Source organism: Columba livia, chromosome 2, assembly GCF_036013475.1.
Source record: "Columba livia isolate bColLiv1 breed racing homer chromosome 2, bColLiv1.pat.W.v2, whole genome shotgun sequence".
Lineage (NCBI taxonomy): Eukaryota > Metazoa > Chordata > Aves > Columbiformes > Columbidae > Columba > Columba livia.
In genome coordinates, this window is record NC_088603.1 from 118,427,238 (window position 1) to 118,452,420 (window position 25,183).

Here is a 25,183-nt window from a genome sequence, read left to right on the forward strand (position 1 = left end):
CACTCAGCGTATTTAAAGCCACTGTGCAGGAGTGTGTATGGCTGCGTGATTTACTTTTGGGGATAGTGGTGAGGGCAGGGAAGAGAGGGAGATATTATTGTAAATTCCTTTCTCTGCCTCTAAATCTGCAAGGATGCAATTGTGTTTCTCTTCTTACTGTCTCTGATCATAATTTTGCCAACACTCAAGAGATTTCTTCTGCAGTTCTCTTGTGTTTGGAGGTGGACATGTCTCTGAAGATGTGGGGAGAAGTTTGTAGGACATTTGGGCTGCTGACATTTTTGAGAGGCTGATGGGTGTGGGAAACAAGTTGTTCAATGCACACTTCAGAGGCACAGCCTCCAGAAAGCCTCTCTTCCTCTGAACAGTGAGCTAAGTGAGCTTGTCCTCGCATCTCCCCAAAGACCCAGCTCTGCTACTGTCTGTCTCATTTTAAGCAAGCTAAGTGTGGGTCTCTAATTTCTGGCATATTGAAGTTCATCCTCAAAATAACAAAAATGTACTGCTCCAACTAACATATCAGTTTTGTAATTTACACGCTCCACCCTCCATGTTAATCCTGTATTTTTAATAAAGCCTAATAAGTGCTGTTTCTTGCAAGCCTTATTTGTGCTAGCAGCTGTTTTTAAAAGAAATCTTTTGCTGTAGTTGAAATAGTTACTTAAGTATTCTGCTCTGTTTCATGTTTTGCCTGATATGTTTGGTTTACGTTCTTTTTTTTTTTTTTTTTGTGCAAAGAAGATGAATAGAGGAGGAAAGGAAGGGGCAGATGTCACATGGTGAAGAAGGGACAACACCAGAATGGCAGTTCTGTCAAATAGAGCCAGATGCATGAATTTCACAAGGTGGCACATATGGCTCATTTTTGTTTTAATCCCTGAACCTATTGTAGGCTGGTTTGGGGCTACAAGGTTAAATGTTGTTGGGAGAAGAACTAAAAATGGCCAAGAATACTATTCGAGGAGGTTAGAAAGAGCTCAGGGTTGTGCTGTAGCAACTGATGACACATGGAAAGGCCCAGAGTTCACAAGTGAGCAGATCTGTAGTTCCAAGACAGATGTGCATGACAGTTTGCAGGCTTAAATATGTGTGATCTATTTTACTCCATCAGGAGAGAAAAATTTTGAGCATCATGTTTGCAAAATGACTATGCCAAGGCTAGACTTTGTTCCCTATTACTGCCTGTTTTCTCACAACTTCCTGGGTGTACAAACATTGCAGAGGGATGTCGGTACAGCACAAAGATAAGGGCAACAAATTAAAACATAATAGAATGGGAAAGCCTATGTAAAAATGTGCAGACAACTGCATTCAGCACAACTGTTGATGGCTTGGCCTTGAGCTCGGTGGAGCTGCTGCCGCCCGACTGCCAAGATGTGTGTGATGTAATCGTGCCAAGCCCACGCTATCATGGTATTACAGCAAAAGCTGTGTCTGAACTGGGCACATTCCCAGTTACATTCAGGTACAGTAACAAGGTAATTGGAAGGATTTGCTAATACCGTATGTGTATAGTTGCAACTTGAAGTGGGTGTTTTGGGGCATGAAAGGCAAAGTATGTCTCTTTTGCTGGCCAGGTACTAGTGGACGTAATCTTTAGTCGATACCTTTTTTTATCTAACTCTTGTATTAAATGACCCTACAAGCGTGCACTGCTTCCCCAGCTGCAGAGGAACGTTTGCTGATAAGATGTAAGAATGGCTATATAGGATAGACGGAAGTTCTGTCTAGTCCATCGCCCCTGCTGTCCTTGTGACCAGATGCCCACAATTTGGACACTGGGTATAAATGTTGGCTAAGGTAAATAGATTAACTGGCTGAAAATCATAATGCCAGTTGCTTTGCTGCTGGCTGCACATGCATTAAAATGATCCCCGACCTTCAGAGAAGACTAGGTGCTTGAATGCTAGAAAGTTGTGAGTGATAGGGAAAACTTCAACAAAATTTAGCAAATGTTCTGGTTTTAAATACATTTGTTATGTATTCTGTAACTGAAAAGGTGCATAATACGAATGTCTTGGTATTGGACAGACAGTTTTAAGGTGTCTAAATCTAGTCTGTCTAATCGGTAAATAGGTCTGAATGTAACAACTGCTGGGATATCTGTTCTGTCCTTTCAGAAACGTGCAACTTGACAAGAGATTGTTTTGTTTTTTTTTTAATTGGGGACATATTCTTAAGATATTTACATAGACTGAAATTGAGCTTGTTTATGTGGTTGCATGCAGTTTCTTCATGCAACCTTCACAAACCCTTCCTGCTTTCTGAAGTTTTTGGAACAGTTAGTTAATTCTAACTCTCCATCTTCCTCTTTGACTGAAATTTGCAATTTCCTTTCGAGAAACAACTTCCTATTGAGTTGTAACTTATCTGACCACTTTGATGTATTTCAATTTATTTTTTTAAGCCCTGAGTGCATTGCAAAATCAGTGTTGTCTTCACAACTTGAATTTCTGCACTTCCCGAATTGGGGAAGTATAGAAGTGGACAGGAACTCTTCTAACTAACAAATGAAAATCCGGTTACATTGTGCTTCGTCATGCAGTGTCATTGTAAAATTCCAAACTGCAGTAATTGAAATCTGGTTAGGCAGCTAGAGAGGACTGAGTTCTCACATATTTGCTGTGATCAGCATTAACTTAGGGAGGTTTGCCTTTTGGGAGTTGTGTGGATTTCTAAAAAATGCTGCAGCATATTTGGAGGCTGATACAGAAACGGGCTGATTTTTTGCGGTGCAGCTGATCGTCATGCCAGAACTACAGGAATCTAAGTCCTGGCCTGCAAAATAGCCATTAAACTTAGATTTAGATGCCTGTGTTCTGTATACAATGAACAGAAAAGCTTAAGTGCTGAATGCCAGGATTCCTAGCTACTGTCTTTCTAACCAAGGAACGCTTAAGCTCCCTGTTGTTCCTGGATTTTATCTAATGCCTGTTTGATGTGGAACAGGGACTGGAGCTCTTAAAGACCCTTTGAACCTTGTGGTTTTTTTCCTGCAGTGGCCCAGCCTTCAAGGGAGAGGTAGAAATGACCTCCTCGTTGCTTTGTTTGGTGGGCTGAGTGCTTTCCTGAGAGGGAGGGATTTGAACTCTCTTAAGCTGAAGATCGTTGTGCTAGAATTTGGGTTTCTTGCTGCTTAGGCTGAAACAGCTGGAGCGTTACCCAAGAGTTATGTGGTTACTGTTGTGGATGTGCTTGTCAATGTGAGCAATGCATACAGCATCTTGTGAGTGGAAATCTCTGCAGAGCAGAAACCCGCACCCACTGAATTAAGCCCCTAGACAGGGTTAGGTACAGAAGTACCAACTTTGTACTCACAGGCTTACATGTGACACAAACCACAAGTCTGCAGAGTTGCATTGCATCTGGGTATGTCCAGAAGCAGTGTTTTAAGAAGTTCTTGAAATATTAGGTACTGAAAAAGCTGGGTTCATCAGGAGGCTTTAGGGACAGGAGTGGAAGATTTTGTGCCTGACCTCTTAGACTTTGATGTCTTAATGCGATCAAAGTGCCTCTCAGAGTCTGAGTCTTAGCTCTTATAGCTGAGGATAACCTTATGTATTTATATGTGTAGAAAACTTGTAACAGTTTTTATTTTTTCTTTTGTGGTCTCTCTGGAGCTATAAAAGTATCTATAGTCTCCTATTTTGTGAGGACAATTAAGTGAGGACTTTCAAAAGTCTTTTAAATGTGAATGCCTGCTTATGCTAAATTCACATGTAGATGCTTTGCAGTTCTGCCTTTCCCACCTGTGGACACTCAGCCTTAGTGGTGCTCAGTGCTATTATGTGGGAGTTGGTGTCTAGCACCTGTGCAAAATAAGCTTGAGAGCCAAGTTGCCAGATAGAGTTGAGAGTCACTTGTGAAAGTTTTGTCTTGAACAGCATCTCCCCAAACCACATGAACTCATGTTAGATCCAGTCTTAAATGTCAAGCTTTCTGACTCAGTCCTGTGCTTACACCACTAGTTCACATTTTATTGTGAAGGTTCATGTGTTCAAGCAGTACTTCATAAACATCATGTGCTTTTTAAAGTAGATCCTTGGGTTCCTATTACAGCTATGTTTTCCTCTCCTGTGTCTGAAACAGAGAATTCCCCAGATTTCTCCCAAGAGCATTTTTTGCAAAGTTCTGGGTTGTGGTCTCTCCTTAGAAATGTTCTGATTCAATTTTATTTATAAGTCACAAGCAAGCTCTTTTGGTGGTGGTTGCCATCTACAGCAAATTGCATTCCTCTGCTTCCACCAAAGTGGTTTTATATATTGTCTGACAGACCACTGTAGACATCTTCTGTGCTTCTTTCTGCCAGGGCTGTATCTATAGAAAAACCACATTTGTGCACACAGTCTTCAGTTTTGGCCACGATATGTGGTAATATTATGATACCTACAAAACCCATGCACATAAATCCAGTGGTGTTGCTTTCACAGAAAGCCTGATTTATATGCTTTCTGGATCCTCTCCCTACACTGTGCTTTTTAAATGGTTGTCAAATGCAATAGAGGAGCTTTTCTGATCAGCCTCTGTTTTTCTGGACTTCCGTACTTGCTGTTCAGGACATGAATAAGGCATTGGTTTAATGTTATCAAAGTACTATTTTATCAGTGTAGCATCTCTTAAAACTATAGAACCTCTTGGGATATTTGCTTTAAGTTTTGAGTTTTTGAGTAGAAGAAAGTGTCACTGCTTCTGCTTCCTATTTTTGTGCGGTATGTTTCTGAAATCCTTCAATGTAAAGTTAGCTGACATGGAAGTCCTGCAAATATTTTCCTATATTTGAAACCAATTTCTAGAGTAGGTATGTGTGTGTAGCAGATTGTCATTTGGAGTTCAGTTTTGGGGCTAGGAAGAGTAGATGTGTCGGCACATGCATCTGCTTTCTGTGTATACTGTTCTTCCATTTCTGTTCAGTAAAATTTATGTTGAATTAAGTTAGTGAAGGTAACTGAAGTTGCTCTTTTGCAAAAAGCGGAGCGAATTGAGGAACCCCTTTATAGCCAGAGTCCTTATGGCTTAGGCAGAACTAGCTGTAGGTTAGCATTAGCTATATAAAAATACACAAAGACAAACCTAGAACTGGGGAGAAAAGTATGTGGCGTTTCCTAAATGGAAAATGACAGTTTGTTTAAATATAAACAAAGAAATGTAGATGCTTGTGCTTGGGGTGTAGTGGGGGCGTGTGCATGTACACATGCGTTTTTTCACCGCGGTGTTTGAGAGTGTGGGTGACTTGTTAAATTGAATTTTAAATTTCTCGAGTGCTTTTTCCTTAAGAAGTGGTTGTCTTATCAGGTAGTCTAAATGTAATTGTACATGTTTGCTATTTTGCATAGGGTAGGCTTTGCGTTCCTTCTATAAGTGCATTCCAGGAATAATAATACTTATATTTGGCCTAGCGATGCAATTTTCCAGCACTTCTGTTAATAGTGAAATGGAAGAGGAAAAAAACCCCTATTTGTTTGATGGTAGTCTTGCAAATGAACGCAAATGCTCAACTTTTGATCTAGAAACTCAACTCCTCCCTCCAAAGTGATTAGTACACAACAAGATTTGTTTACTTTTGGCAATTTGAGAGGAAAATACATTTTAAATGTCTAAGATTTCCAAGTGTAAATTTGGCAGCAGTAGATGTCAATAAACATGTCAAAAGGATTTTTATCCTGGAGTCTTGATATGTGTTATATTACTACTTTGAATTGCAGTAGCTCCAGTGAAAATCTTAGGGAAGTGTTTTGGAAACAAGGGTTAAAATAATGCACTTGTGAGTGTATTTTTACATTAATTTGACAGCTGAGTTTAAAACTAAGAAACAGTCTTTTCTACAAGAATGTTTAAATTCTTGTCTGAATCCTGAAGTTATGTTCCCCTTCATGCCTAGCCTGAATCATCTTGCAACACTATATGATGCAGCTGTGTTTGTTTTTATTTGAATTTTCTTAACTAACTGAATATTTTGCTTTATTTTAATAATGTTTATAATTAGTGTGTAGTTTGCTTTTAATGAATTAACTCTAGAAAAAAAAACCATGGTACCTACCATTCTGCTGTTGTCTAAACACTTGCTTTAACTTTGTCTCTCCTTATTTGAGAAGAATTGTAATACACTGGTAGATCTGTGGTAGTTACTGTCCTACATATAGAATGGAAAATACTGAGTTGGAGTCTAAATCATTAAAACAGCAATCAAGATAAACTGATTGGGCTTTTGGCAAGCAGAAAGCAAGATTTTGCTCCACTGCCCTATATTGTACCCTGAAAAATGACCCTTGAAGCATGTGAAATTCTTTGTTCTTTGGATTTTAAAAGTCTGATTTTGATTTTATTTTTAATGACAATGAACTCTGCTGCAATGCCTTGCCCATCTTTCTGACCAGAATAAAACTACTGTTGTTGCGAGCTGGGGAATGCAGATCATCCAGATGACAGTTTAGGTTACAATATGCACAAGCACTTCTTTGGCGATTCGGACTGGGGTATGGAAAATGTTGCAGTGTCTTAGGTAGTTTTAATTGATTCTGAGGACCATTTGTTGCTCCTCAAGTAATTTGACTGCCTGCTACCCTGAGGTCTAAACACTAAGAAAAAAAAAATCATAGAATCATAGAATGTCCTGAGTTGGAAGGGAGCCACAAGGATCAGTGTGTTCAACTCCTGTCCCTGCACATGACAACCCCACAGTTCACACCATGTGTCTGAGGGTGTTGTCCAGTCTCTTCTTGAACACTGTTGGGCTTGGAATCTGATTAAAATAGTTGCCACTAGGGTAAAATCGACACAGTGGATGCCAACATTTCCACTTCTGCATTTAGTCAGTGAAGCCGCCTGTATCAGATGCTTCCTAAAAGTGCTGCAGCCGAATGCCGGCGCTGCTCGAGCGCTTCCTGCAAAGTGCTGTTCCTGTCCCTCTGGTCCCTGTCCCTCACCCCAGCTCCTCAGTGCTGAGCGCAGCTCCCAGAGCCAGAGCTCCAGCTGCTGCTGTTGGAGAGTTCGCTGCTGTTTAATAAAAAATGTTTTCCTTCCATTTGCTCTTAGAACAAACTTCAGGCCTCGTTTTGTGGCCCCAAACGTATAAGGAAATTGCAGCTTGCACAGTGTTTTAGTTGCTTCATACGTAACGTGTAAGTTTTTGAACAGAATGCTGATAGGTCACTTACGAGTTCAAGGAAAAAAAAAGATTTACAACACTTTAAAAAAGAAATCATGCTAGTTGCAGAGTTCATTGTGAAGGACAAATATGACAAGAGTATTTTTACTTTGGGAAGGGGAAAATAAGCAGAGAATGTCTAATGGTATCTTGAAGGACACGTTTTATTTTTAAATGCTCTTCCTAGAAGCTGAATTAACTCGTGTTATTTTAGCATTATCTTGTCAGCTTTGAGGTTTTTGTATTTTAAAAAAAGAAAACAGGAGTGACACACCACCCTGTGAATCTTGCAGAGGTTGCATTTTCCATGTGTAAATACACATTGACATGTGCTCATCTAATAGAAAAATATGACAGTTCTACGTGATTTTTCTCCCCCCACTTCCTAAAGTAAAGCAAGCATTGATTTCAGAATGGAAGTGAAATTGAGCCATCACAATCACTTGGTCTGATTTGAGATAGAGGAGGCATGAAGCCAAAAGATGCCGGTGACTGCTGTGGAAACCAGTCAACTGTTGCTTTTAAAAACGTGTTCAAGTGTGAAGACATGCAGCGAGGTTTTCTTTTTCCCTTTGCCTGTAACTGAGAAGCATTATCTTAATTCTTTTTAATCTTCCTAATTTATGCAAGCATTATAATCCCTATAAGGAATTGCTTAGTAGAAATCTCTGCTGTTTGTATTTCAGGGCTGTTTTCTTTGCAAGTTCTGCGTGCCAGTTGCTAGCCAGTTCTTAGACTCACAGTCCATTGAGTGTAATTGTTCAAGGATTGTATTTGATTACTGCCTTACTGGGACATTTCAAGTGTGTTTTTCCTGGTATGTTTGTGTGGTCTGCTTATTTACCAATGAAAGTTTAAAATATCTGTAATTGTCTCCGTGTGTCCTTTAATGTACATTATACCCATATTATGGCAATCATGTCACTGTATGTAACATAACACATATATATTACAGCACACATGTGTTTTTATTCTAATCTAGATCTCAAAGGAGTTTTAATTGGTCTTTGCTTTGAAATCTTTTCATGTACTGTGAACAATCAGTGCAACTAAATGTGTCAAACTTAAGACAGTATTGCAGCAATTAGCACCTCTGAATTTCTCTATAGAATGTGTATTGATGAAAACATTACAATTACCAATTACAGTGTGTTACCCAACGGATGGTTGCTTTATTTTCCTTCTGCTTCTCCAAAGTGTAGGTGCATGATCTAAAAGAAAATCTTTAAACTTAGCGTTGGGCTCCTTTGTTCTTTGTCCAAACAGAATTAATTTTAGCGTTGTACATTTAATGCATTTTTGTAAACTACTTTTCTTGTTTGGTGTTGTTTGACTTACTTGGAAAAGCAATTAACTGGGTCTTCTGCTTCTTCAGTCTGCATAGAGGCTCTCTTGTCACTGTTAGAAATCAGCTCAGGTGAAGGTGCTGCTTTCGTGTGCACACACGTCCTGTCATCACTAACACAGTATTTCAGACGTGGTAAGACATTTCCTGCCCCAAAATGTTAGCTGCTTAAAATAGTTTTAGCAGTGCGAAAAACATGAAGCAACATTCTGGAAAAGGTAGGCTGTGGAAGGACTTCTGGAGAGGAGGGAAAGGGTCGGAAGGAGTTAGAAATGAAGAGGAGGGAAGAAATGAGGCGACTATTTTAGGCTTTGGGGGCAGTACCGCAGGCACTGTGAAGCAGTAAATGGGGCAAAGGGGAGAACAGTCAAGTGAGAAGAATGCGGAGTGAGTGGGAGTAGAAGAAAATGAATGTAATGTGCTGCGCTGCGCTGCCCGGCAGCCCGGTGTCCCCTCCAGCTGCCAGGGCTGGAGCTGCCGGAGCTGGAAGCGCAGAGGCTGAATTTCAAGACGTGTCTGTGTGTACTTCTGTGGAAATTATGAACAAAAGAATTTCCACTGAGTGCTGAGCATTATTGCAGAAATGATGCCTGTGTTGCGTTTGTGTGTTATACAACACTCGTGCCTGTTATGTTTCCTCTCTCGTTTTTTTTTTTTCCTTCCATTTTTGATAAGTGCTTTTCTAAGGGGTTTCACAGGAAACTGCAGGCAGATCGACCGTAAATGAGAAGTTGGTGTGTGTAATTTGTATTTCACAGTATCACAGTATGTTTGGGATTGGAAGGGACCTCAAAAGATCATCTAGTCCAATCCCCCTGCTGGAGCAGGAACACTGAGTATCTGTGTGCAATCTCTCATTTAGTTAGTTATTCTGGAATTGCTTCCTTTCATCTCAAAAATAACACGCTTGCAGTTGTCACCTGCTTTTTGAAAGAGAATTCATAATGCGGAAGATGTTCTAAAGTCTTCGACTATTCCCTGTTCAGTCTAAACAGTGGCAGAGGGGTATTTTCTCATGGTTTCTTCTTTAGAAATAATTTTTTTTAAAAGCTTGCAGGATTGCTATTCATGACTGCATAGGCTAGAGGTATAAGAGAGAAACAATTTTAGAAGGAAAGATTGAATATATTTAGAGCAAGCGATCTATTTGGAGTAAGAAAAACTTGACATACTTTTGGGACCTGTAGAAGGGCTTAGTGCTGAAAGCTTGTCTATTTTCCCACAGTTATATGTTTGTCTAGTAATATTACCTCTCATTACAAGTATTTGTTCTCTCTGAAGGCTCTGAACAAAACAAGATTGTTGCTTGAAGATGGAAATGTATTTCCTCCCTTAACAGTTCCTATTGAATCCTGCAGGTGTTTAGTCTAGGTGCTTTAGGATTTAGCTCATAAATAGTAATTTGGCTTTTAATCATGCCTTTCAGTTGAGTCCTCTTTTGTTACATCTAAGCTTTAACCTGGATGATTACCATAGCATCACCTAAAATAGAGACAATAAAACTGAGGTTGCATGGCCTGAATCCACTAACTTTAATAAATGAAACTGAATGAATAACTATAAACAAAGAATGTGAAAGTAGGTTATCAAACCATGTGATAACATCAGTTCCTTGGAAACATGAAAGTACCTATTTCTGTGTCAAGAACTAAACCCTGTTTAAGTGGTATTATAAGCTGACTGCAATTTTGTCATGTGCCCAAACTGCAGTGCATGATGTTGAGGCTTCTATGCGAAATGATGTAATTATCGGCATGCCCTATCAGAGTCAGGTATTTGTATTTGAAAACCTGGGTCTCTGTCATTTGGAGGATCCTTATCAAGATGAGAGCTCAGCTGCGTGGGATAATACGCAGTTGCAGGAGAGGAGACCTGGTTCTGTCCCTGTATAGTTTGCAAGATGCAACACGTGAAGTGGCGTCTCCCCCCACCCCCCCATTTTTTTTAAGGAAGGAATGGAGAGCAAGGGTTACAGTAATTCACTTGAATGTAGCCTTGGCTAACAGTATGCATAAATTGGTCCAAATTGTCTTTAACAGCCAGTCATTTTCCCTGGGAGAAACTGAAAATGTCCTTGTACGATGGAAAAACAGAGCAGACAAAGCAGAAGAAACACTTGTAGGTTGTCTCTATTGACATTTTTCGGCATTTTTGCTTCTGTTAGAAGTTGACTAGTACTCCGATCACAGACTGATGGAGAGAACAATGGTACTGCAGAAAATTAGGAAGTGAGAGATTGACTTCTTAACACTAAAGCTTCATTGACCTCCTAAAATGATACTTCTAAGAGGTGCAGTTGCAGCACGAATGCTGCAGATGCCAAGATTGCAGCAGGGTTTTCCTTACACTCCATATGGTACAAATCAGTATCCCTTAACTGCTGCTGGGTAAACTTCTGCTTTGTACCTTAATAGCTCACTGTTCCCTGCTATTCCTTCCTGCTCTTGTGCCTAGCAGACAGCTTCTTTTGTTCTGTCTTACCTTCAGAATCACTATTTAATTTTACATCTAAAGAGTACACTTAGAAATAAATGCAGTGCTTCTTGCTTTAGTGATTTATTTTGTATAAAAACGCACTTGGGCTGTGAAGAGAGCCTCACCTGTTTCGGTCGGCTGATCCATGCCTGAGAACAACCTGTTCTGGGAGAGGCAGGCTGGAACAGCTCGTGGATGTATCTCCAGAGGTACAGCCTGCTAAACCTGTTTGCCTTGCAAAAGCTGAGGTTTCTGCACAGGATTAGAAGTTATGGCTTCGATTTCATCTCCCTTACCACTTGTGTATTCTTTACCTGGCTTTAAAAAAAGAAAAAGTCATTACATCTATAAAAAGTTTGTTGTTTCACTGCTCTCCCAAAGTTGTTTGTTTTTTTCCAAAGATCACCTTCATGTTCATTTTTTTTTTGTACGTGTGTGTGCAAACTCTTATTCTAATATTACATTTTCCATTCTTGTTCTCTGAAACAGTTAGTGCTGCATGCAGGATGCTGCCTGCCAATGGTGTATGTGTACAGGATTGTGTGAGAGCTCAAACCAAACAAAAACATGCACCTCTCCCTTTACGAGAAAGAATGCACAGCCAAACATACTGCATCCTAATCGTCACCTCATTTTCCACTTCAAGGCAGTATGATCTACGCAAGATATGGGAGCTGATAATTGATGATACAAGTTATTTCGTTGTTATTTCATGTGTGATATAAAACATCATTTTGTGGGCTGTGTAGCATGCTTCAACTTCCTCACTCTTTGAAGTGTAAGAGGGAGTTTTCCCATTCATGTCACCCTCCACGCCTTTTCTTGGTTTCAGAAACCGTGCAGGAAGCCCAGCATCAGAGGATAACTGGCAATCGAACTTGACAGCAGCTGTATCGTTCCACTAAATTCTGCATTTACATCAAAGCCCTTCCAACTCCTGCAGTCCATGAAAGCATCTCTGAAACTGTCCCGTTTGCTTTTCTTTGATAACAGCTATTGGTATTTTCCTTTGAATTTCATCATACTTGTGCTAACCTTTTAAGACAGTAGCGAATGCAGCTATAAGTTTTGATGGTGCTTGCAGAATGAACGGGGTCAGACATGGGTAAGATGTCCCCAGGAGATCTCCGGAGGGAAGCCCAGCAGAGTAAGCAGTGGTGCTAAAGGTTTAGTAGCTGCCTCTAGGGATCATCACCAATCAGTTTCCTTTACCGTGGAAGCTCTGGGCTGCTGGATGCAGTGAAGCCTTTTTAATTAGTCATAGAAGAGAAGTCCTAACCACTTGTTTAAAGGTCTCAAAAACACCATTAAGAGGAGATGAGGGTGCAGTCTGTGACCAGATTCTGCTTTGAATAATTACAGTGTTGCTGCCTACACTTCTCCGTATTCAAGTAGATACAGCATTCTTCTTTGCTATTTGGCATAAATGATTTTGTGTGCTAATAACTACTGCATTCCAGCCTAGGGGTGGTGGCATCTAGGAGACAGCGAAAATTCATTCCTGTGTCTGTGTGAGGTTTAGTGGTGGCTGAGCAGGGAGAAAAAAGCAAACCCTTTGTCAGCTCAGCAATAGTTGCTCTAGGAGAGTCCCAGACTGACGCTGGAGGTGGCTGTTCTCGTGCCCTGGAAGAGCGTATGGCCCTGTTTGTTTCCTGCCGTGGCAGCCACAAAGTGCTGGTGTGTGTGGGGCAGAACATGTCATTTCCTAGTGCACTGAACCAACACCACTGATAAATATTTAGGACAGCTGAGATGGTCTGGGCGCATGTGCTGAGGAGGAATGCTGTACTTAGCTAAACAACCAGGCATTATCTGAGATCCATTTTAAATATAAGCTGCCTCTGTAATAACACTGGGTGGTTGTTCCAGATACAAAATTTCAGTTAATCTGCTGTGTCAGTTTGGGCTTGCAAGTCCAAAAATATCTTCGTAGTGATTTATGTCTTTTCATTGTTATTCTTTTTCGTCATACGATTATCTCTGCCCACGCACTGCTACCTCATCTCGCACGCTCTGCGTGCTGTTCCTGCGGTTGTTCCGTGAGAAGAAAGCTTGGTGTCACCCACAGAGCGGCACACGCCTACCTCTGCCTTCAACACCGAGTGCCTGCTGTGAGGGTATACCTCAATTTTCTCTCTCTACAGTGCAAGCAGCTAGCTTACCAAAAACCAAATTATTTCTCAAGATACTAGGAAAATATTTGGCGTAGACTTCAGTGCTTCAGTTAAAGCTTCAGAAAACACGATGCTTTGAAGAGAACTGCAAGTTTTAAATCCTTTATATCTTTAATTATCTTTATAGACCTGAATAATATCCTGGACTCTCTGTGCACACAATTAATTTCTGTTGATTAATTAGGGGAAACCTTTTTTCTTTTACCTTTGCTCCCTATAATCCTGCAAGCCAGCTTCTGGTAGCTTCAAGCATTCATTAGCATAGCCTGGGCCTTTGACATATTGCGCTGGTGATTTATGCTTTTGAATATTTATTGTAGCAAATCCAGTGGCTTTTCTGCCCAGTCTTGTTTTTTGGAAAGTACAATGCAAAATATAAAATCTCCTTGCAGTTCCTTGGGGTAGAAGAATCCCTTTGCCTGCATGACAGCAAAGAGTACCAGCAGTGCAAATGTAGCATTGCTTCTCAGAAAGGAAGGCTGCATAAAAGGAGAGGTGGTAGGACAGTTGCCTAAGTTCACTCTGTGTGTGGAGAAATGCAAATTAATTCTGCAAAGAATAAGGAAGTGAGAAAAAAGTCCATGAGAACAAGCAGGGTATAACAGAAAACGCTTTCAGAGTTAAAGGCAAAGATATGTGAAAGAACAAATAGGAAAGGACATGCCACAAGATTAATTTTCTTCTGTGTGTACAGTGATCAGTGTGTAAAACTCTCAAATACTATTTCCATTTCTGACATCGCTTGGCTCTGTGACTTGAGAAAGATGGCACCCTTAGGGAACCAGGCTGAGAAACCCTATCAGGTCTTTTGCCATTTGAGCTGAGCTGTAGTAAGATAATAGGAGGGAAGAAATCTATTACTTTAGAGGAGGGAAATGAGTGACTTTCATCTGTAAGAAGTTATTTCAGTGTGTATATAGAATTAGATAGGCATTTTTTGTCAGTAATAGGAGACCTGGACATACTGCAGCATACTGAAGCATCTTAGTTTCAGCTGACAAAATTATCTGGAATATGTGTGAGCTTTTATTGAGCATCATATCTGCAAAGCATCTTCTTGCCAGCTGGAAAAGATTTACAACATTTTCTCAACCTACGATGACTGAACAAGTGAAAGCGTGTAACTAATACAAAAGTAGGCTGTATATACTGATACTTTTCCACGGAAAAGTTTCACTGAGTGATACATCTTGGGAGGAGACCAAGGGGAATAAGAAACTCTCCTGACTGCTCCTTGCCTCTAATTAGTAATCAGTGTATGAGAATGCCTCTTTAAAAAAATACAATGTTTTTTTTTTAGTAGGATTGGTATGTCAGCTTTCTTTTTGTACAGAAAGTTTTGTACAGTTCTGCTTTCTGGGCTGAAGCTGGAATCTTCAAGTGGAAATTTAACACTTCTCATATTAACTTACTGCTGTTTTGTTGCTAAGAAATAGTAAGTGCTTATTAAAGTGATCAAATACAGATATTTCTTACTTCCATCACTATTGAAGTGAACAAGTATTTTTTTTCAGACCTTTTAAAAGCAAATGCTGTGCAAATTACAGAGGAACTCCCTAAGAACTCGCAGGGTGTTGAAGGCAAAGCAACAGGCAGCTGAGGGAAATCTCTTGAGAGTGAGGGAGGGAGTACTTGGTCACCAAAGGAACAGCATTGTATCTGTGCTGCCTGCCTGCAAAATCTCCATGCTTATGGAATGCTCTCTTCAATGAAGTTAAAAGTTTTGTCTTTGAACAATTTGGGCCAGGATTTTACTATTTCTGTGGAGTTTTGGTGATTTTTTTTTTTTTTTTTTTTTTAATTAATTTAAATTGACACAGGTAGTCACATATTCTTTAGCAATCTTAACTGTTTAGCCAGGGGGGATATTTGCTGCCTCTCATTCTGGTTTCTGTTTTTACATTTGTACCATCCTCTATGTTAGCTAGTCCTGGTGAGTGCTGTCAAAAATACAACATCATACATTAATTCATCTTGAGAGCGCTCTCAATGCATTTTGATTTAAACATAAATATAGGGTCCTGGATGCTCAGCTACAGTACTCAGTGACTTCTTTGTTTTCCTGTAGTCAAATCATATCAGAAAAAAATGGCAATATTCTGTGCATTTTTACTGAAGTAATTTTTCCTTAAAGAGCCATAAAAGGGGAGCATTTAGAACCTTTCAAATGAAACCAGTCACAGAGAAAATTGATTTATTCTAAAAGTAAACAAAATGAGCCATGTTTGTCATTTTAGTGAGACAGAGATTGAGGTCAGCCCCTGCAATTTTTTTTCCCTCAGCCCTTGGACATGGAGAAGTGGGTAGCATCACATCAAAACAGAGTGTGTTGTGGCAAGGCCATCATTGGAAATGGCAGGTAAATATTAGTGAACAGTCTACAGAATCACAGAATGCCAGGGATTGGAAGGGACCTTTAAAGATCATCTAGTCCAATCCCCCTGCTGGAGCAGGAACACCCAGATGAGGTTACACAGGAAGGCGTCCAGGCGGATTTTGAATGTCTCCAGAGAAGGAAACTCCACAGCCTCCCTGGGCAGCCTGTTCCAGTGTTCTGTTACCCTCACCGAGAAGAAGTTTCTTCTCAAATTTAAGTGGAACCTCCTGTGTTCCAGGTTGAACCCATTACCCCTTGTCCTGTCATTGGTTGTCACCGAGAAAAGCCTGGCTCCATCCTCATGACACTCACCCTTTATATATCTGTAAACATTAATGAGATCACCCCTCAGTCTCCTCCAAGCTAAAGAGCCACAGCTCCCTCAGCCTTTCTTCATAAGGGAGATGCTCCACTCACTTAATCATCTTTGTTGCCCTGTGCTGGACTCTCTCCAGCAGTTCCCTGTCCTTCTGGAACTGAGGGGCCAGAACTGGACACAATATTGCAGATGCGGTCTCACCAGGGCACCAAGTATTTGGAGTGATTGGGACACATGGGAGACAGTCACGGAAAACCCCAGGATAGGGGTGATTAACTTGGGGGCTCAGGGGCTGGAGGAGGGGATTGAGGGGCCAAAACTGAGCCTGTGTGCAGTGCGGAGCATTGTACCTTCAGCCACCATAACAAAAAATTGATATATTTTGAAATAATAAGCAATGTGGAAAAGTAATCTACTTTTAGTTTGACACTTCTCTGTGCTTAGCAATGGCACTCTTTAGAAACTCATAGTAATTACTGGGGATATTATTTGAAACAAACAAACAGGGAAAAAAAAAAGGAAGAAACAAACAAAACAAACCCCAAACCCAAACAAAACAACAAAAACTACTCTTAAAAATTCAGCTTCACTATGTTTAAGATATTGCTAATTGATAAACAATTACTTCATGATTTATCAATGTTTGTTTTAAAGTGAACCTAAGAAATTACATTGTTTTTTTCTTGCCAGCTGTCTACCACTGTAATATTCATAGACGTGCCAGCTTATTTACCTGAGACTTGAAAAATCATATTTGTATGTTTTGCAAATAATTTTCTCATTTCTCTGTTTCTGATGGTGGCTACAGTGAAATAGTGTGTGGAATTGGAAAGCTGAGCTTTTGTTCTTTGTTTTTCTTCTTCATTTTTATAGCTTCCTCTTCAGGAAAAATTTCCAACTGACCAGTTAAAAAAACCCAAACAAACACCAAAACACAAACTCAGACAAGCAAACTAAAACCAAAAAACCCCAAAGTATGGTTTCCGTAGGGAAGTTAAGTCTAACAAGTATACAATAACAAATATTAGCAGAAGAATTAAATGATTTATTAAACAATCTTTATTTAGGAAAGCTTCTTAACTCTTACAACAATCAGTGGGATTAAAACATGTGCTTAACTTGAAGCACATCCCAAAGGCTTTCTTCATATGCGTTTTACTTGCTCAAAGAACTACAGGTTTGCATCCTTTTTTTAGATGCAGTGGATATCATAGCAATTAAGCAAAATTAAATCTTTCCTAAAGCAAAAGAGCGCATTGGAACGATGCTTTAAGAATGAAGTGCTTGCTTTTTGCTTTCGTACTGTTTGAAACCTTTTATTTCTGGCTCTTTTCCAATGTGGAAGGAGTTTGTTTTCAGAGAAATATTGTTGCCAAGGGACGAATGTTGACTGTGTTGTGTTTAGAACAGGCTGATACTAATTACATACTTCTAGCTGTTCTTCTCTGGATAACTTTAAAAAAGGTCCTTCCAATTTCCAGAATACTTAGGTAAGCTCTCAGAACATGAACGCAGTGTCTTCATCATTTACATGAAGAACATATTAAAGAGCTGGCAAGAGCCGAACTCATTTTTGTGCGCAGTTGAGAAATGTTGGCTTCAGATGATTACACTAATTAATAACATACAACAGCTTTGGTGAATGTAGTGATTTCCCTCTCTTTCCTCTTTTATCTTTAAAGTCTCTATTTGAGCCGGTTGTCAGACAACCTGTGTGGGGAGCTGCTCACTGCAGCAGACCAGGGGAGCAGGTTCATTTTTTCAGGACCTGTTCTGTGACTGGGGCAGTATGATCAGGAGCAAAGTCAGTCTTTGGGGTGTTGCAGTTCCCTGTTGATAATGTGAACCCAGTGTTTTGCATTGGGTTTTGGTTCTTTCAAGGATCACGCTGACTTGCTTAACTTGCCTTTTCTACAGATGAGATTTCTGCAAGCCTCCTTGAGCTGGGCTAGTGCTGGAGGTCCCAGTGACAGGACTGGTACTGTGTTCACCCCACCAGAACTTGCACAGAATCTGGGTTTTTTTTTCTTTTCCAACTAGCTCCTGAAGACTGAGCCCAGCTCATGTTTCTTAGTCTTCTGCCTGTTTCAGGGTTATAGATTGTTTCATTCTGTACTAGGTAAAAAGCCACTTCCTAAGTATTTTTGCTTAATACCCAGTACTTTAAGAAATACTGGGTCAAGAGACCATAATGTACATAACAACTATACAGAACTCACCCTAGGGTGCCAACCCAGCTCCCTTGCCCTACTTGTGCGGAAGCCCTAGAGTAAAATAAAACAAGCTGAGCCAAAGCAGGTGAATTTTCCCCACCAGCCCTCTCCTCAGCCTTCCATGTCCCTTTGCAGACTTGTTTTTGGGGCTGCTTCTCCTCTCATCCCTCCTTCAATGGGCTGAGTTCAGTGTGTCCCGTGGGTTTCTGGGAGAAGAGCTTCAGTGAGGTTTTATGAGTCTGATCGCCAGCCCTTCTTGCTCATGGCCTTGGCGGCTGACCAGGGATGGATCCTTGCTGGCGCTATTAATACCTGGATGCACCCGGTAGCTTATGCTCAACTTCTGAAGCCTTCCTGGGAAGCTCTAGGCCTGCTGGACATGGGTGAAGGCCAGCTTTAGTGGCCAAAATCTTGTTTTAACAAAAGGTTACATACTTTTTGCCAGCTATGAGTTCTCAAAAGAGTAATGTGTTGCCTCCATTCAGACTGGAAGCCAGCCTGCCTTCTTACTTGAATTCTGATGTGAAAGCTCCTTTTGTCTCAGCTTTCCTGCCAGTCATGATCCCTGTCACTCAGTAGCCTCTTTCTGCTTTCTCAAAAACTTGGCTTTACTCCTGACACCTGTCTGAAAGCTTCCCTTGGTAGAGATAAGCACTGGCTTACCATTTTGATAAATTTTCCAGACCAGGTTCTTTGAAAAAGTAAATGTTACTCGTCACAGTTGTCCCTCAAGACATGGTCCTTATATTCAGGAGTTTATGTTGACTTACGAAATACTATTGTGCATTTACAGTGAAGCTGCCCAAGTTATATTAATCAATAAGCTGGCATTCAATTTATGGATTATTAGGGAACATAAATAACTGCCTACATAAACCTGTACTACCTCATTAGCATTCTGTTTAAATAGCTTTGTATTTGTATTTGTTTAGACAACTCCGACAGACATTTCTGAGTATTCATCCGATAACGACAGCGTGGGAGAAGGAAAGACAGGCCCAGCGACCACCGCTCCGGGATCCAGTGAGAGATTGGGGCCAAGGCTGGGAGTGGACACTGGGGATGCTGCAGCACGACCGGCCAGCGAGTGGCTGAGGTCTGCGCAGGCCCTGCTCCGCACCCCCGGGAAGCAGGGGGGCAGGGCCCCCCGAGCCCCCACCGAGTCCGCCAAGAAGAGGAAGCTGCTGAGGTAAATGTGCTGTCTGCCTTAAAGGATTTATTTTTTCTATTGTAAGTAAAAGAATACTTACAGAAGAGTAGGAATGCATTGCGAGGATAAACATTATAGAGATGCAAATTACAAAAACATAAAGAGTGTATTTATCTCTAAACAAGCACACAAGGCAAGAAAGAGTTCAGTTTTAATATCTGTGATGAAAGCTCTCGATCTGGGACTCCTGTGTACAAATTGATACGGTTTTTGCACTTCTAATTCTTTACAGTGCCTTACAGATGTGTGAGCGTGTATATCAATATTTCTGGTTTAGCTTGTAACCATTTCATTGCTTTCTGCCTCACCAGATAATCTGAAAAGTTCCGTACCTCTGATTTTGTTTAGATCCTCTCCAGATTTGTCAGGGTAAAATTGTCCAAAATGCTGTAGTAATGGGGTGGATGAACAGTGGTGCTGAATAGTGCAGGACAGAGTGATATTTAGGCAAAGGTGGGATGTATTTGTTAATCTGAAATGTAAATCTCTGGGACTAAATTAAATACGTTAAACAGATATCTAACTGCTGAAAGAGAACAGCCTGAGCCTGAGCAGTGGGAGGCCGAAGTTCACAATTCACTATTTCTCCAACTCATTACAGTGCAGAAGCCATCACTTTCTATGTTGAATTAATGAAAGTTGCTTTAACTTCAATGGTATATGTGAAGATATGCTTCAAGCTATGGAGACTACCATTACAAGCAGCACTGCTATAGATATATATTGTAGTTTCTTTTTACTTTTTTTAAAGCTGATTCTATGCCCAGTAATCAATCAAGCAATTACTTAAAAAGTAAATCTTCACTTTGGTTAAATAACCATACTTTATTTTTCTTTAAAAATGTTCTTGGCTATTTCACAATGCTGACTCAGGGAACAGTTTTGAAAGTCCTAATTACTGAGGATCTGTATCCTTAGAAGTGCTTTGCTTGTGCAATCAAGCTTTATTTCTTGTTACTTTAAAAACGTAAAGATACAACTGTACTAGGTCAGACCAAAGCTGTAACCCCCACAAATGCCTTTTAGTGACCAAAAACAAGTATGTGTGAAGGTAATAAGAACAGGACAAGCGTATAGTGATACTTTGCCCAGATGCACTTCCAGCTTTCAGCAGTTTATTGCTTGGGAGCTGTTTGTTACCCTTAGTGGGTTTGTCTTTTCATGAGTTTGCCCAGTAGTTTTCTGAAGTCATAAAAACTTTTGCCTGCTGCAATAGGGTTAGAACTCCCAGGGTGAGGAGTTCTGTAGCTTAAACTTGAATGTGCACCTATCAGCTTCACTTGATGAGCTCTACTATCAACAGTCTTCGTGCAAAAATAGATTTGACAGCAAAGATACTCTAAAGCAAGTGTATAAGAGACTAAATAGCTTTGAAAGGAAACAAACAAGCAAAACTAAACAAACCACTACGATATAGAATGCAATCTGTCCAGAGTGGCCAGAGGAGCAGAGCTTGCAGCATTTTTCACTCTTCCATCCTGTGGTTCCACTTTGAGTTCCTTTGGGAACAGGGAAGCAGACAGGAAATTCCTCAGTTATGAGTTTTGTTTATCTAGTTATTTTGCTTGTCCAGGTAACTGTTATCTTTTCACTCTTCATGTTCAGGGCATTAATTCCATGTGTCTCTCTTTCTCATCCTTCCTTTTACTGTTGATGGAGAACATTTTCACTGGTGTGCTAGCAGTGGATATAAGAGTCTGCATCCTCAATAAGAGAGCTCAGGTTTTCAGTGCTGTGGATTGAAAGCCAGTTTGGGGAAGGTGTAGGGTCCTGCACCTGGGGAGGAATAACCCCAGGCACCAGTACAGGTTGGGGGTGGACCTGCTGGAAAGCAGCATTGTGGAGAAGGACTTGGGAGTTCTGGTCAACAACAGGTTGACCATGAGTCAGCAGTATGCTCTTGTGACCAAGAAGACCAACAGTATCCTGGGTTGCATTAAGAGAAGTGTGGTAAGCAGGTTGAGGGAGGTTATCCTCCCTCGAGGATAAACAGGTCGAGGGTGGACAAGGAATTACTGGAGGGAGTCCAGCGGCAGGATACAAAGATGATTAGGGGTCTGGAGCATCTTGCTTATGAGGAGAGACTGAGAGACCTGGGCCTGTTCAGCCTGGAGAAGAGAAGGCTGAGAGGGGATCTCACCAATGTTTATAAATATCTCAAGGCTGGGTGTCAAGAGGGTGGGATTAGACTCTTCTCAGTAGTGCCCAATGATGGGATGAGGGGCAATGGGCACAGACTGAAGCACCGGAGGTTCCATCTGAATATGAGGAGAAACTTCTTTACTTTGAGGGTGCCAGAGCACTGGAACAGGCTGCCCAGAGAGGTTGTGGAGTCTCCTTCTCTGGAGACATTCAAACCCCACCTGGACACATTCCTGTGTGATCTGCTCTGGTGAACCTGCTTTAGCAGGTGGGTTGGACTAGATGATCTCCAGAGATCCCTTCCAACCCCAACCATTCTGTGAAAGGTTTGTCAGCTTCTTGATTGAAGTGGCAACCTGTTCTTTCTGGTTGTATAACTGAAAGTTACATAGCAGTTGTTGCTTCTCCTTTTCCTTCCTTCCTACCTCTGCTGCAGATCAAGGCCACAGCAGAAAAAGCAGCAAGCAGGGCAAGTCATCCTGCAAGCTGGACCTGGCCCACAGGCTCCCACTTGGAATTGCTCCCATTTGGAACTGTGTATCAGGTAGAAGAGAGCCGAGAGCCTCGGCTTAACTGGGTTCTCTTTGTCCAGGCTGATCCCTGGGGAAATGTGGGTTGAGCAGAGATGGTGCAGGTGGTAGAGCTGTCATCTTCCTGTGTGAATTCCTGTGCAAGAAGTTCTTCTTTGAATCCAGGCCATATTAAGTATACTTACTTCATGGAGGAGTCCTGATAGGGGTAGAATAGACCTCATGTGTTTTTTGTTTCCACTTTTAAGCAAACAGATAATTTCTATTTTCATCTCTGCTGCTTGAGATGAATAAAGCTGTCTTCAAAAGGAAAGAGAATATTTAAAAAAATTAGCTTAGATTCTCTGAAAAAATCTTATACTGTGTGCAACAGTCTCTTCCAGATTCTTTAGGCACACTGCAATCTATGTTTATATTTGCATTACCTGATTGCAGCTATGCTACTGTTAGCTCAATGGCTCCATTTTTCTGTGTAAGGTCAAAGAAAACCCCTTAACATCCCCACTTCCCCCCAAACCCCAGCTAAAAGCACGCAAGCAACCAACCAAAAAAACCAAACCAACCAACCAAACAGAAAACCCACAAAGAAAAGAGCCATAACAGTCTGTGGAAAAATTCAAATAAGTTACTTTCTACTGTCCTCTCCTCCTGGAATCCTTGTGGTGCTAAAATGCAAATGAGTAGTTGCCTGGATGGGAGGAAAGAGTATTGTGTTTTTGATCCTAGTACAGATGTAATTGTCATACACTACAAAAATCAAGATGTAACCAAACTAACAGAAATAATCAGAAGTAAGATTATTATGGTTGATTAAAATAAATTTTGCTGATCCTAGTGTTAGAAATTTGAGTGTAAATTCAACAACTTTGGGTGGAAATAAAAGGAGAAACGCATTTCTGTCTCCAAAAGAACATACACAATATACAGCATTGCTTATGATGAGAGAAATTTGAAGGGGCATGTTGCAATCCTCTTCTGTTAGGAAGTAAGTGGGGTTTTGGAAAGTAATTAGCATCTGCAGACAAGAAAGACATGACAAAAGCAATTCCTCCCCCACCATGCCTACTGACTGCTCTGTTCTGCACCCTTGCCAAATTCTTGTATGTTTTCATGTAATGTTAGGTTGTTGGTTTGTTTGTGTTTTTTTCAAATTTGTTCTAAGTAAGGATTGTTCCTCTTTCTGCCACCATCCACAGGGGAGAGCAGGTGGTCTGTATGCTTGTGTTTGTCCTTCAGGAGTGTTGGTGGTCCCAGACAGGTTCTAAAGCAACCTGAAGGGCTGTGCTGGTGGAGGTGTCCATCTGTCATGCTACTAGCAAAGTATCATCTCTTTCATTCACAGTCATTAATACCACTGCTCCTGGACATCCTTGCCTTAAACATTGTTTTGTATGCCATGTTGTGTAGACGCCTTCCTTTATTGAAACAAAACTGGTGACGGATGGGAGTATGAGTGGTATAATTTTCCCAGGTCTTTGTACTGCACCCATGAGCTACTAAGAGAGTTAGTTGATAAGGATGTGCTACTAGTGGTACCTGATACTGAGGTGGATCGCCTTGGTGATCAGGTCAAGAAATATTGGGTTTAGATGTTCCTACACTTTTATTCCACCACAAGGTTTCAGTTTCTCAGCTTGAGTTAACACTGCATGGGAAAATAATGCAAGTGATTTGCAAACCTGAGGGGAGAGAGTATATACTGCAAATAACAGTTTTCAGGAAGCCCTTCTTTTTAGATTTGGAATTCTTGTTAATGCTACGGGGTGAAACGTCTAAACTGCACTAGTTCCAAGTCTCTCAAAGTTCCCTTGTAAAAGAAGGTAGAAGTGAAGAGTATTGAAACATCTCTAACTTTGTTACATTTCTTAAACCAGTAAATGGGTTAATTCACTATTTTTAAAGAAGAAAACTCAAAATGCATGCACTCAGCGTTTTGTCTACAAGTAAACTTTTCTTAAAGGTTTAATGGATTGTTTGCTTTTTCTAGTAAGATTTTATTTCAATCAGGAAAAAAACAGTCTGGGTTTCAGTGCAGGAAATAGATAAGTTATATAATGTTAACCCTGCTTTTAAGTCTGTCATGGTGCAAGCGCTTTTAGTAGTGAAGAACAGCTGCTTTAGCTTTTTCTTAATTTTTTAATATTCAACTGTCCGTCTTTAGTTTCATAGTAAAATAAAATCTTGGGAAATTCTGTTAAATTGTCTCATATCGACATGTATGCAGACCACTTACAGATCTGATCTGCTAAAATTAACTTTTGTTATCAAAAGTGGAGAAAATTACAGAATGTCCCAGTACTATATGCAGTAAAATGAAACCCAGTTGTCACATGAGGCCAACTGAGGTCCTGAAAATAAAGGAAATTGCCAAGGGAGGAAGGAGCTGGCAAAAAGGAAGCAGGATTTCGCTCTAAAATTGGGTCTGCTCTTTCTCACATGCATCCGCAAGTAGCATGGGGGTGTAACAGCAATAGACTGGCCCTTATGCTGATTTTAACTTTTGGATTAAGTTTTCCTTGCTGTTGAATTTCTTGTTGGATTAGAAGAATATAACTGAAGACTATAATGGCTGCATTACAGATGTACCACTTGTAATCACCAGCAATATACACCAGCAAATTGTTTTGCACTTGCTGAAAGTTAAAATGTCTTTTCTTTTTTAGAAAGTGTGGATGGTTTGACTAGACCAGATGTTTGGTGTTAACAAACAACAAACAACAAACAAAAACCAACCAACCAAACCTCACTTTCCTTAAAATAACAGATTTCTCCCATTTTGCATGCCCTGTATTTTACTGATTGGTATGGCTTAGCAAGGTACAGTTGTTCCCCATCAGAGATAAGTAATTTTGATGCCTTTGGTTTGTTTAATCACAGAGTTTGCTTTTCTGTTGTAGGATCTCTGCTCAGGCAAGCCCAAACCTTCAGAACTGCAGGGAAGGCTCTTCCCTTCTCTCGTGGGGCATGGCTGTTCCCCCCTCAAAACTGGTTCCTAAGAGTCTTTCTCTCACCTTTGTTACTATTTTCTATAATTGTGTGTGAGCTTGGTGCTTCATTTTTTTTCTTTTGAATATGCCCTTTTAAAAGGCCAAGAAAGGGATAACTTATTTCTGGGAAGACTCTCCTTACTAAATCATCTTACTTCTGCTCACAGCCTCTGCTGTAAAAGGTATGAAAATCTGAAATAGGGTTTTTTTTTCTGTGAAAGAGTATGAAGAGCCAAAGAGCTGTGCTAAACTTTTCAGTGGTGGTTG

The 25,183-nt window shown here is 40.5% G+C and overlaps 1 protein-coding gene across 3 annotated transcripts in view; it reads left to right on the forward strand.

The window, feature by feature from the left end:
- Positions 1-25,183, forward strand: part of SPIDR (scaffold protein involved in DNA repair) — a 212,735-nt gene that overhangs the window by 37,331 nt on the left and 150,221 nt on the right. For all 3 annotated transcript variants that reach the window (XM_013368108.3, XM_021292034.2, XM_021292035.2), the window contains one exon: positions 18,980-19,236. In XM_013368108.3, the coding sequence (XP_013223562.2) occupies positions 18,980-19,236 (257 nt within the window). The remainder of the gene's footprint in view (positions 1-18,979; positions 19,237-25,183) is intronic.